This window comes from Lissotriton helveticus, chromosome 6 (genome assembly GCF_964261635.1).
Source record: "Lissotriton helveticus chromosome 6, aLisHel1.1, whole genome shotgun sequence".
Lineage (NCBI taxonomy): Eukaryota > Metazoa > Chordata > Amphibia > Caudata > Salamandridae > Lissotriton > Lissotriton helveticus.
Window position 1 is genome coordinate 700,375,911 of NC_136067.1, and position 14,163 is coordinate 700,390,073.

Below are 14,163 nucleotides of genomic sequence, written 5' to 3' on the forward strand. Positions count from 1 at the left end.
TGGCAGTTCTATTGTCTGATTGATATGAAAATGGGATACCACTTTGAGCATAAATTTAGGGTTTGTTCTAATAACTACCCTATTTGCATGTATTTGGATGAATGGCTCTTGAATAGTTAGGGCTTGCAGATCGCTAACTCTTCTAAGCGAAGTAATTGCTACAAGAAAAGCCACCTTCCATGTTAAAAATTGTAATTCACATGAATGCAACGGTTCAAATGGTGGTCCCATTCGTCTGGTTAAAATGATGTTTAGGTTCCAGACAGGTGAAGGTGGGTGTTTTGGGGGGATTATTCGTTTGAGTCCCTCCATGAATGCTTTAATTGCAGGTACTCTAAACAGCGAAAGATGTTGTCTGTTCTGAAGATAAGCTGCAATGGCAGTTAAGTGTATTCTTATAGATTAATAAGCCAGATTGCAACGATGTAGGTGCAAAAGATAGCAAATGATATTTTGCGTTGAAGCATCTAGTGGGTTTATGTCATTGTTATTACAGTAAATGACAAAGCACTTCCACTTTGCAGCGTAACAAGCTCTGGTAGTAGGTTTTCTTGCCTCTTTGATAATGTTCATACAGTCAGGAGGTAAGTTTAGGTACCCAAACTCCCGACTTCAGGAGCCAGATTGCAAGATTCAGTTGTTGCGGATCTGGGTGCTGTATGTCTCCATGGCTCTGAGTGAGAAGAGTGGGTGTTAGCCGCAGTCTTTGATGAGGCACTACGGAAAGTTCTAGGAAAGTTGTGTACCATGGTTGCCTCGCCCATGTTGGAGCAACCAGGATTAGTGTCAGTGAATGCTGGCGTAGTTTGCGTGCCACTAGCGGTATTAACGGTGCTGGGGGAAAAGCGTACGCAAATTTGCCTGACCAGTTCATCCATATCGCATTGCCCTGCGACTGCGGATGTCGAAACCAGACGGCAAAGTACTGGCATTTTGTGTTTTCCTTTGTGGCGAACAGGTCTATCTCTGGTTGTCCCCACTGTTGGAAGTATGGTTGTAGCACTGTGGGATGAATCTCCCACTCGTGCATTTGTTGGCGGTGTCTGATGAGCAGATCCGCTATTTGGTGGTCATTGCCTGGGAGGTGTTCCGCCATGAGAAAAATGTTTCTTTGAATGGCCCACTTCCACATGCTTTGGGCTAGATGTGATAGCTGTGGGGAGTGTGTTCCTCCCGGTTTCTGTATGTAGTACATTGACGTCATGTTGTCCGTCCGGATCAACACAGTCTTGTTGCATAAATGTACTTTGAACGCTTTCATTGACAGAAAAATTGCCATCATCTCTAGCAAGTTGATGTGCATTTTCCTTTGTTGTGTTGTTCATAGGCCCTGCACTGTGTACTGAAGGACATGGGCTCCCCATCCTATCAGGGATGCGTCCGTTGTCCGCACTATTTGTGGTACAGGCTCTTGGAACAGTCGTCCCTTGCAAAGGTTTTGTGGATTCCACCAATGCAGAGAGTTGTATGCACGACTGGTCACCAACACTAGGTCTTTCAATTGTCCTTGAGCCTGGTTCCACTGCCGTGCTAAGCATTCTTGTAGCGGACGCATATGTAGTCTTGCTTGAGGGACTATGAAGATGCATGAGGCCATCATGCCTATGAGTTGCATAAACACTCGGGCAGAGAGCGAGTGTTGGGGCTTGAACTTTTGGATAAGCATACTGTTGATTCTTGCAGTGTTTGGGTATGCTTTTGCTGCTAGAGTATCTATTGTTGCTCCCAGATACTGCTGTACATGGGATGGCTGAAGGTGAGATTTTGGGTAGTTCAACGTGAAGCCTAGACTGTGCAGGAGGTGAATGGTTTGGGACATGTGGCTGGCACATTGCTGGGCCGACTTTGCTTGTATTAGCCAGTCGTCCAGGTACGGATAGACGTGAATAGGTTGTCTTCTTAAATGTGCAGCCACTGTCGCTAGGCATTTTGTGAACACCCTCGGGGCTGTTGTCACACCAAATGGAAGGACTTTGAATTGGTAATGTTGATTTAGTATTGTGAACCTGAGATATTTCCTGTGAGCAGGATGTATCAGTATATGGAAGTATGTGTCTTTGAGGTCCACAGTTGCGAAGGAGTCTCCTTGTTGCAGCAGTGGTAAGACTTGTTGTAGGGTGAGGATATGAAAATGCTCTGATAAAATGTATTGATTTAGGGGCCTGAAGTCCAATATTGGTCTGAGAGACCCGTCCTTTTTGGGGATGAGGAAGTATAGTGAGTATACCCCTGCACCATGATGTTCTAATGGTAAAAGTTCTATGGCCCTTTTTGCAGCATGCTGATGACTTCTTGCTGCAATAAGTTTAGGTGTTCTACAGACATAGGGAGGTGTTTTGGTGGTATGTTGGGTGGTGTGGAGGTTAGCTCTAGGCAATAGCCATCCTGGATAATTTGCCTTACCCACTTGTCTGTAGTGATGTTTTGCCAGACTGGTAGGAACTGCTGTAATCGTCCCCCGACTGGTGTTGTATGGTCTGGGGGTAGCGCTAAGAAGTCACTGTTTTGTGTTGGTAGAGGATCTGGTGGTACTATTCCCTCGTCCTCAGCCTTTGTTGTTATTGCCGCGGTATCCACCTCTATTGTTTTTATTGAGGGGTGGTTTGCGTATTCCCTTTGTAGTTTGTGGTCTGCTGTGATGAGTTACCCCGTGCAGCACCTTTGTAATTGGAGCGACGAAAGGAGCCTCTATGTTGTTGGGACTGTAAGGCTCCCATAAACTTAGCCGTCTGTGTCTTTTTCATTTTGTCCAGGATTGTATCTACCGCTGGACCAAATAAATAGTCTGGATTTACTGGCTGGTTTAATAAAGTAGACTGGACTGCATCGGGCTCAAAATTCCACAGACTCGACAATTCTTGCTCCGGTGCCTACTCGACTCACGGGGTCACACTCTGCGACTCTGGGCAATAGCTTGCTTAATCTCCACTACGGCCCCTCGCGGCGGGATACACCTTGTGGATACCCTGCCGGGGTATCTCACAGGGGAATACCAGGACGGGTTCCCTAAGCAAGCGCCTTGATACCTTCGGGTGATACGTGCGCTATATAAGTCGCAATACAATACAATTTTTGAACCCGGAAATGCGAAGCCACGCATGTCTCCTGAGCATAACACTGGTGTTAACAGATCTTGCCGCTGTATCTGCCACGTCTAGGGCACATTTAATGGAGGCGTTAGTTATTAACTTTCCCTCCTGTACTAGGTCTTCAGCCTGTTCCTTGTAAGGTTCAGGTAAATACTGGAGAAGTGTCTCTAAGGTGTCATAGTGTGCCCTGTCGTACCTAGCTAACAGGGCTTGCGTATTAGATATTCGCCATATGTTAGCTGCTTGAGCAGCTACCCTCTTCCCTGATGCCTCAAAGATCTTTGATTCTTTGTCGGGAGGTGGAGCATCTCCAGTTGTTTGAGAGTTTGCACGTTTTCGTGCATTGGATACCACTAAAGAATCCAAAAGGCAGTTGTCCCATAATATATGTGGGGTCTACTGGTGCTGGCCTGTATTTCCTCTCTATTCTGGGGTTAACGACCCGTGCCCTAGTTGTTTCCTTAAATATGTCACCTGCATGTTTAACTACCCCTTTTAACATAGGTAGTGTTTTGACAGATCTTTCTGATGTGGCAAAGGTGTCAAAGAGGAAATCTTCCTCAATGAGGTCTGCATGCATTTCTACATTGTGATGGAGGGCTGCCCTTTCTATTAGTGCATTAAAAGCAGCTGTATCCTCTGTAGGAGAAGGCCTAGCAGGGTATGCAGGTGTATCTGGAATGGGTTGAGAGTCACCAGGATATACTGGGTCAACCCATGGTTGAGCTGGACTGTCTTTGGTCATGGTCTACTGGGTAATTGTATTCCTCATTATATTCGTAATCCACCTCTTCATCTGAGTGTGTGGGTGTATATGTGTACGTGTCAGGCCTAGTTGGTTTGATAGACTCAAATAGAATAGGTGAAGTAGCACAGTCCCTTTTCTTTTTGAGTGGGATGATACAAGTCTCTTTCTCAGTCTCTGGTCGGATTTTTCTTTTGTAGAGAGTGAGTTTGCCAGAATTAGGGTCAATGTAAAGTTTTGACTGTTCTTCTGATGAGGGGTCTGGATATAAGATTTCCTGCTCAGTAGCTCTTGTCGTTTTTCCCAATGTCTTTGGTTTTGTTTGTTTCGGTTCGATACCGCTTTTTGGGTCGACCGCCTTTGTTTTAGAGGAAGTTGGTAGGCCAAACTTGATCTGTCCGAGATCCCTCGATGTTACAAGTCTTTTTAGGTTGTGCCTGTTTCTTTGGAGCCGATGTTTTTATTGTTTCGACGTTTTTCGTCGTGTCGATAGTACCTTTCTGACCTTGTAGCGTCTTTGTAACCTGTGGTTTTGGATCGATGCTTTTTGGTCTCGGCTCGATGGCCTTCTTCGGGTCGATTTTCTTTGGCTCGATCTATTTTGGTTGCACAGCCATTGGTTTCTCGACTCTGTTTGGGTTCGACAACCTTCTTCTGGTCGAGTCCCTTTTTTGTGTTGTCGGCGCCGATCTTATCTGTTTGATGGCTTTTTGCTTTGGAGTGGATATAGGTGCGCTGGCCTTCGGCTCGACGACCCTTGTGTTCGACTACGATGGATCGACATAGTTTGGTCCTAAGACCGTATTGTCGATGATCTTCTTTGGGATCGACTCAGATGGATCGACGTAGTTTGGTCCGAAGACTGTAGTCGATCAGTTTCGGTTTTGTTTTTGGTTCCATAACTTTCGATTTCGATATCAACAATTTAGGAGTACGTTGATCCGATGGAACCTTTTCTAATATTCTTAGCCGAGCTGAATCGCGGGGCTATAGAATGGGTTTTGAGATCTTGGCTAAGGCCTTCTGGCGATGCCTCGACCTGAGCCTGTGGAACCATAGAAGTGTATGTTTGGGGCGTCGTACTCACGGTTGGCCCCGTTTCATCACTGGAGTCGTCTTCGACGGCTCCGATCCCTTGTTCGTCGTCTCCTACCTCGACGATGTCTTCTTCTTCATCGATATAGTAGTTGAAGTCATGCTCAGAGTCTTGATCCGACTGTTGATCTGATTCTGCGGCTTCGGCGACATCGTCTTCATCGTCGAAGATATTTTCTGGCTCCGGCGCTGGTTTCTGCAGGATTAGCCTAGCAGCCCGTCAAGTCCGAATTGTCTTTTTTGATCGAAATTGGGCACAGGCTAGGCAGTCGGATTCATTATGTACCGGCGATAAACACTTGTTACATACAGGGTGTTTATCTATATGTGGGTATTTCGAATTACAAAGAGGGCATCTTTTGAATGGACTTCGTTCCATCGACGACTGGTCCCTCTGGCGTCGAGAAGGCCCGCGGCCCGATTCGACGTCCCGAGTTAAATAAACTGTAAATAAAGTAGTCGGCACCGATCGTAAACAATACCGACGAGACCGAAGGCCTTTTGGCCTCGTAGAAAAGTTTGTATAGATTCCGAACTTCGAGTAAAGGAAAGTACATCCGAACCCAATGGCGGAAAAAAACAATCTGAGGATGGAGAGGATGCCCATGCGCACTGTAGTCCAGGGGAGGAGCCACCTATCTCGTGATACTTCAAAGACTCTTCCAAGACAACAATGTGCAATCATCCGGACCCAACACTAGGCGGCGTTCTATGCACAGATATGAATGTCAGCAGCCCACATGCCTCGAACACTAGATTTAGGGGGGTTACAGGTAGGTAAAGGGCAGGGACCAATGGGCCCCTTCCCTGAGGTGGGTACACCTCCTATTCTGCCACTCTACAGTAGGAGGGGACAGGAGCCTGTCCTTGATTGGCTGGGTCCCCCCCCCATCCTAAAGATGGCGGGACTCGAGGTTGTGCTTCACCTCGCCTCCCCCACCTCAGGGGTAGAGTTGGCAGAGGTAGGCACGCACCTCTTCCTCACTTGTTTTTCCCACCGGTTCTCCCGCCTAAAGTGGGGGGTAGAACCAGTGAGGACCAGTTGCTGAAAGCCGCAAATGGTATGGAGAGGCTCACAAAGGCGGCATGCCTTTGAAGCGTCTCCTTCGTGAACCCTGCCCATCCTGGGGGAGGAGGCTTGGCACTGCGTCCCAAAATGTGCATTGTTTAAGGACCCCCGAAAGCAGCTAGCTCTCGACCCAGGGGTCCAGAAACATGTCTGTTGGTGGCAGCCTAAGCAGCCACTCCGTCAGGTCACAAGGAGTTGGTCTAGTTTCAGGGGGCATCTCTAAGATGTCCTCTGTGGTGCATTTTACATTAAATCCCACACTGGCATCAGTATGGGTTTAATGTGCTGAGAAGTTTGATACCAAACTTCCCAGTCTTCAGTGTAGCTATTATGGTGTTGAGGAGTTTGTGATGACAAACTCCCAGCACAATATACTCTTAATGGCAGCACTGCACTTACAGTACCCAGGAATGGACTTGGGCACTGTAGGGGTACAGGGGTCATGCACCTGTACCCTCACCACGGGCATCTGGCACCCAGCTAGAGGGGTGACTGATGTATGCCAGGGCAGTGGTGTGTGGGCATGGCACACAGGGATGTGTGTCATGTCGACTCTTCACTTTGTTCTGCTCCAAGACACGCAGCCTGCAAAGGCAGTGTGTGAGTGTCAGGGTACAAGACCTCTAAGTTTGACACAATAAGTGCCGCATCCCTTAGAGGCCTTCTCTGGTCACAGTGCCCTGGGTACCTGTGGTACCATTTACCAGGGGCTGACATGTGGCCAGAGATGCCAATTGGGTGTAGGCTTCAATGCAGTTTTGTGGAAGGAACATAGGCCCTGGGTACCGGATTAGCAGAAGCCCAGGGAACACTCAGTCAAGGAACATCAGCAATTCAGCAAAAAGTAGGGGCATACCATGCAAGAAAGAGGGTACTTTCTCACAGTGTGCCTACCTCTCAACTCCACCCCTCAGGTGGGGGAGCCGAGGTGAAGCCCACTCTTCAGGGCCGGCCATCTTGTAGATGGCAGGCAGTTCCCAATCAGGATTAGGTACTGTGCTCACTCCCCCACATGGGGTGAGCACACCACGGGTGTAGTCACCCTAAGGTCAGTAGCGCATTGGCTACTGACCCCAAGACCCCTAAGCGCCCCCTAAATACAATATTATGGGTGCAATCCTGTACCAAGAAAGCAGATTCCTGCAATTTAAGAAGAAAAAGGACGAAAGAAGACGCCCAGCAGAGGAGACTGCAGAGAATAACTGACTTGGCCACAGCCCTACCGGCCCGCCTGCAGTTTCCAGAGCGCCAAAAATAGTCTTGTCCAGCAGCCAGCGACCTCTAAAACCCCAGGGAGGACTGACTGCCTTCAACAAAGACCGGATCTCCTGTGAACTACAGCCTTGTTTAAAAGAAACTCCGAAAACAGACTGAGCCTGCTGAGGACAAAGAAACCCAACGCCAGGAACTACCACTGCACCCGTCGCCTACAGCCCGAGTTCGAGGCCCACCGGTCCCAGCGCAGTCCCCCAGCTCTCCAGAGTCCGAGTCCACTGCGGGTTGACCCCTCCCAGACCTCGCCTGCAGCCTCGGCACGTAGACCCCTCCCCCCACCCAACCGCGAGTGGCCCGGTAAGGTGAAATCCGACCTCAGAAGACACCTACGTCCCAGAGCCCTCTAATTTACCAGCTGCTGGTTAGTCCCAGAAGTCTTCCTGGACCAAACCTGCAGCTCAAAATCAAAACCGAAAATCCCCATTGAAAACAACAGGGCACCCGACGCCAAAACAACACTCGGCACCTGGCCGCCGCAGCACCGCTGTGGGTGCACCTTTTGTTCTGGCTTGTTTTTCCATTTCCCCTAAGCTAAAGTCCAGGAGCTTTGCTCCCACCACCAAGTGGCCTGCTAATCAGGAGTCAGCAACCGGAGGACCCCCATCACATTGGGCCTCAGAACTCTGCACCCTGCCTCCCTAGTGCCACTGAGGGTGTAACAAAAGTGCATCCTTGACCCTGTGGGACCCCTGAGTCTACCCCCAGAACCTCAACTCCCACCTCCAAATACTTACCTCAAAACCAATAACCATATTTTCCGATTTAGGATAACTGACTTTTTCTTGGAAAAGTTTCCAAGTGTGGAGCTTGTAAACCTAAAGAAATTTTTAGAATTACGCTGTTTAACAAAAATGATTTTACTTACCTGTTTGCAGGAAATATCCCAGAGTAGTATCCAGGCATACTACTCTGTGTAAGAAAAGATATCCAAAAAGTAACTTACCTAGTATTTTACTGAAAATCCCATTCAAGTCTAGGTACTGTATTTAAAAGCACTGCATTTCTCTGAAACCATACTGTAGGTCAAATCAAAGTACATTTACTATTGCAATCCCAACTGTTTACAAACTGCATTACTTCTGTAAAGTATGTATTGCTTACATGTGCCAGGCTTGCATGGTTCTAGAACGTAAAATAACAAAGAATATTTTCATACAAAAACAATTGCTCTGAAGTTCAGTCTTTGAGTGTGTGAATTTATTTGCTGACTATGTTATGTTATGTTATATTATATTGAGTTTATATAGCGCACGGCTACTCTGAAAGAGTGTCCCGGCTCTTTCCACAGGCAGCTCGGTGTAGAATAACACAACAAGGAACAACAGATACAAAGAAAGAAAAGAAAAACCCACCAGAAAAAGCCTAAAGATTAAAAAGCCTAAAGATTAAAAAGCCAGGTCTTCAGGCTCTTCCTGAACTGAAGCAGATTGGAGGTGCTGCGTAGCGCCAGCGGAAGCGAGTTCCACAACTGGGGAGCCTTGAAGCTGAAGGAGCGCCCCCCAGTGCGGGCCTTCCTCACACGCGGGACCACGGCATTAAAGAGAGATTCGGACCGCAGTGAGCGGGCTGGGCGATATAAGGCCAATCTTCGCTGCAGGTATCCCGCACCTAAACCAAACAATGCTTTGTGCATCAGCGTCAGGGATTTAAACATGATCCGCTTCCGGATAGGCAGCCAGTGAAGCGTATGCAGCAACCCAGCAGCTCGTGCACGCCTATGCAGGCCAAAAATGGCGCGTCAGCAGAGTTTTGTGCCACCTGCAGGCGCTGGACCAGATAATCAGGAAGGCCAGGGAAAAGGGCGTGGCGTAATCCAACCTGGATCCAATGAGCGCTTGCACAGTAATGCGCCTATGCTGCTCAGACAGCAGTGGTAGAAACTTGCGGAGCATCTTCAGAATGCAGAAACAGGTGCCAGCCAGCCCAAGGACATGAGCTCTCAATTAAAGCTTATTGTCCAGCTTGACACCAAGGTTTTTGGCGACCTGTGATGACTGTGCGGGAGGACACATGTCAGACGGCCACCATTGCCGCCATTCAGGGTCGGTGACACAGCCAAAAAATAAGACCTCCGACTTACTGGAGTTGGCCTTCAAACTGTTCCGCTGGAACCAGTCGAAGACCATTCCCAGACAGCCCCGAATACTCTCTCCATCAAATGCCTGGTCTTTACCGCATGTGAAGAGGAGTTGCGTGTCGTCGGCGTAGGACACGATCTGGGCCCCATAGGCCTCCACCGCAGCCGCCAAAGGGGACATGAAGATGTTAAACAACGACGGGCTCAACACAGAACCCTGTGGAACCCCGACTCCCAATGGCGGCATCTCGGCGGAGCTCTGGGAAACCCAGATCGTCTGGCGGCGGCCTTCAAGAAAAGATGTAAACCATTTGAACACCGTCCCCCTAATGCCGATGTCATAAAGCCTGGCGAGAAGCATCTCATGGGGGACAGTGTCAAAGGCCGCCAACAGGTCCAACATGACTAACATGGCCTTGCCGCCCACATCCAAGGTCTCCCTGATGATCTCCGAGACCTCCAACAACGCCGTTTCCGTGCTGAAATTAGGACGGAATCCGTATTGGGATGGATGGAGCAGATTGTTGGCTTCCAAAAAGCTCGACAAGACGCCATGGACATGTTTCTCTGTGATCTTGGCCAGAGCCGGGAGAAGTGAAATTGGCCTATAATTGGCAAGAACCTCGGCATCAAGACCAGGTTTGTCTACAACATGTCTACAACAAATGCTTAACACTGTCCTCGGATACTGCCTTACTGCTCGACCACACTATTACAAATAGAGGGTAAGGTTCTAACTAACTTTACCTCTGCCTACCTTTGGGGTTCCACTAGACTCTGTGCACACTAGAACTTACTTTGGTATAGTATATACAGAGCCAGCTTCCTACAGCATGGCGCACACTTCACTTTGTTCTGCACCAAAACACACAGCCTGCAAAGGCAGTGTGAGTGTAAATGTACAGGGCCTCTAAGGGTGGCACTATAAGGGCTGCATGTGTTCTATGTGTCCTTTGTTGCTTTCCTGGCCGTATACTTATTTTGGCGTCCCCTTAGAGTATCTCTAGGTTTGCCTCCGGAGGCTGATGCATGTCTTGCACAAGGTGGATGGTAAGGAGGACAAACTCTCCATTGTTTCAATAGATATTGCCAAAGCCTCTAAAGAGCGATGGAGGCCTTTGGGGGGGGGTCGGATCATCTCCATGGGGGATACCAATTACCTTGTGTCTCTACGCAGATCTTTTACTGGTCCACATCAAGACACTTGTACCCACTGGTACTAAGACAGATTTGGGGAGATATTTGGTCTTCGGATGAACTACAAGAAATCTTTACTCTTTCCACTGGGTGCCCTACAGTCGCAGGATCCTGCGACCTTGCCGGTCCTCTTTCTTTAGATGGAGACCAATAGATTTCGCTACTTCGGCATGATGGAGACACACTACTAAGAAACACGTACAATACAATATCCTTAGGGTCATCAAGGGCTTCCGCTCCTCTATTCAATTTTGGAATATTCTTCCACTCTCCCTTAACCCCTTCCATGCTAATGACAAGGTCAGCTCGTCATGCAGTGCACTGGAGCTGTGCTTATGACGAGCTGACCTTGTCATGAACAATGGGATTTTCAATCAATCAGCACCCAGCGGGAATTGCCTTAGCACCAATGTGGTTAAGGGGCATGTGGCTTACACCATGGTGCCTTTACTGCATTTGCTTGATCGTCTCCCCCGGTTGTCTTTCGACAACTGAAAACCCTACTCTTCTCTCGGATATGTGTATGGTGACGCTCCCAGGTAGCTAGGGATTTTCTGTTCTGCCCGTCTTCAGAGGGGGGTCTGGCAGTCCCAAATCTGGAGCAATATTACCTGGCCTTGCAACTGCATCACAATCGTTCACAGTGGGGAAAAACTGGGAGACGAGGTTGCTGATGGACACCTCTAGTACCCTCACCTTACCTCAAATCATGATGGCAGAAGGGAGGGCTATTTTCCATTCCTGGTAAAATACTGGACTGCTGTAGGAACACACGGCCAAACGGATCTAGAAAAAGACGCCCTTTGTCAGGGAGTTTGCGTTCTGGGACCTATCGGCATTCCGGGCACTCGCGCTTGGGAGCAAAACCTTGGGGGACCTGTTTCCTAACAAATTCATATCCTTTGAAGACGCTCAAGATATCTTTAACTTGGAAATGGGACACTTCCGCCAGCCTTTCAGCTATCACTAGAGATACATCAACCTCTTTCCCAGAAGCCCCACCCATTTCACAGACCTTCCAGGCCCTGCTGGTATTGCGATGAGGGTGACACCTGGTCAAACACTTGTACAAGGCCATGTCGTCAGATAGATTGTCTGTTATGCACTCTGCTAGAGCGGTGTGTGATTGAGAGCTTGAACTACTACTTAAGGGCGCACATGGTATAACGGGTGGTTACCGAAGAGTTGAAATTGAAAAAGTGCGGACATGATGACTGAGTGAAGGCCTGGATGTCTGGGATGGACGGTTGGCCGCTTTCCTAGAGTTCTCCGGTTCACAGCAGACCTCAGGGAATGAGAGTGAAGATAACTCCTTGTTGACTACTGTTTAGAGTTGTGTGCCCCCTGTGGTGCCATGTTGACACCATACTCTGTACTACTTGCACGTAGATACCAGAGGAGGGCTATTACCAGATTATATTGCACACTCACTGATTGTATTGTTGATGTAGTACTGTACCTCCCTGCGAATGGGTTTCTGATGGCAAATGTTTATTGTGGATTATTTTTCTTTATTCTGTTAATATTAACAGTAACCAATAAAGAATGTTAAAAACACAAGGAAACACTGAATAACAAAAATGATATCTGAATGTCACCCTAAAAAGGCTCAATTTCTAAAAGGTTTCAGAAAATAAAAGGCAACATTTGCTTATTTACATTGCTATTTTCCAGTGCTAATTTACATACCTGTCACTTTACTAAATTCTTCCACTATCTGCTCCTTAGTTTTACTTTTGGGTATTGAGCCAACAAAAAGTCTATTATTGGCAACAGAGATGCAAACACCAATGTGTTTTCCAGACCGGATTTCGTGATTATTGTACTGAAAATAAAGAAAAGCAAGGATGTAAATATAGAAGCAGATAATGCATGGACATATTTGTCCCTTGATGATCATTTTAAAATCATTTTCAAATCTGCATAAAACCACAACAGTCTTTACATAAATATAGATAAACCTATTAACAAAGTAGAGAAAGGTGGGCTGAAACAAGATGCATCATAATTTGCCTTGGTCCTAGGGCAATCAGTGGTTACTGAACAATGCAGTTCGTGGATACAGTTTAACATTGTCACATTACTGGTTCAAACCAATTGCAAATCCATGTTACTTCATGTTTCACAGGACAGTAAATTCGAATAATTAAGGCTTAATCCAAAGGTAAAGAGGGCTAAAAGCTCATATCCAGGAAGGTGCTCCAAGTAACACTAATATGAATTAAACTGAGTGTTTTACTTTGTAAACAAAAGTAGTTTATTAACCAGCTAAGTAAACGTGAAGAACACGTTACTTACCTGTAACTTTGGTTCCCCAGTATTGGTAACTTTCATAGATTCCCATGCTTTTGTATCATTACCCGTCGTCAGAATGGGAGTCTAGGTAACAAAAATAACATAGCAGTGTAGGAAGGTAGATCCCTGACTATGGTTGCCCCCAACTTTTTGCCTGGTGTTTTGCTGGTTTTCTGACTTAGTGACCTGGGACCCTGCCATTCAGGACCCCAGGCCTACTGCTCTCTCTGTAAAATGGATTCCATGTACCTTAGGTACATATCTAATTGGATACTGAGTCACCTTATCAGTCCCTGTACAGTGTACCTTAGGTACCCAGGGCATAGGTGTACCCAGGGCCTACCAGGGGCTGCAGCATGTATTATGCCACCCCTGGCTGGCCATCCAAATCTGACACAACTGGCTGCACGACAGCTGGGGCAAGGTGGTGTAATCACCCTTTGCTTTAGATATAGTATACCTATATCTAACCCTAAATGGGCACACAGATCTCCTATCAGTCACTCCTATGGCAGGCCTTGACAATCCTGAAGGCAGAGTGCTTGGAATCGTGTGAGATAGTGCTCTGGCATGAGCTGAGCCTGTCTGCGGCTTTCGGGATCCATCCCTTAGCCGTTTCCATGATATCGCATACCATATACTCTTAAGTGCATTATAATCCTCGCGGTTATGTGCCAACTCTGGTATCGCTTTATCAAAACATGTCGAGTAAGGTGTCATACGAATTGGAATACTAACCCCTCGCCAATTCTGGCGACGGGGTTAGCATTCCACCCTTCTAGAGGGACACGACATGTATGTAACCTGTAACCCCGGTTAAAGTCAGACATAGCCTCAGCTCCACAAGATGGATGCTGCCACCGAGACACAAGTCTGCCCTCCTGCTGCTGGGAGTCCTCCCAGCACAGGAGGCAAGGACAAAGGGTTTCCTGCCAGGGGCGGTGCCAGCACCGTCCCAGACAGGATTTTGTGTATCCTAGGTAGGCAGGGCTTTAGAGGAAGGTGACTGCAAGTGGCACCCCGGTGCTCACTGTGCATAGGCCGGCTGGAACCAGCTCCAGGGGCACTCCAGCCCCTGATCTGGGAAAAGCCCGCCAAAGGAGAGGGGTGTAACCACCCCCCTCCTAGTCCCACCCATAGGGCAGGACTTAGTCGCGTGCCAGCCCCTTTTTGCAGGATAAAGGTAGGAACTGGCCCCCTTCCAAATTAGATCAATCTTTGAATCCTGAACCAACCTTCTACACGAAGAACTCAAGACTCTTCCCAAGATTTCTCCCTTGTGACTAAGGAGTAGTCACCCTGCAGCAGCAGGCACCAACCA

At 47.8% G+C, this 14,163-nt stretch overlaps 1 protein-coding gene across 8 annotated transcripts in view; it reads right to left on the reverse strand.

Annotated features, from left to right (window-relative positions):
• Positions 1-14,163, reverse strand: part of SYNCRIP (synaptotagmin binding cytoplasmic RNA interacting protein) — a 682,339-nt gene that overhangs the window by 320,938 nt on the left and 347,238 nt on the right. For all 8 annotated transcript variants that reach the window (XM_078648172.1, XM_078648171.1, XM_078648170.1 and 5 more), the window contains one exon: positions 12,237-12,372. In XM_078648172.1, the coding sequence (XP_078504298.1) occupies positions 12,237-12,372 (136 nt within the window). The remainder of the gene's footprint in view (positions 1-12,236; positions 12,373-14,163) is intronic.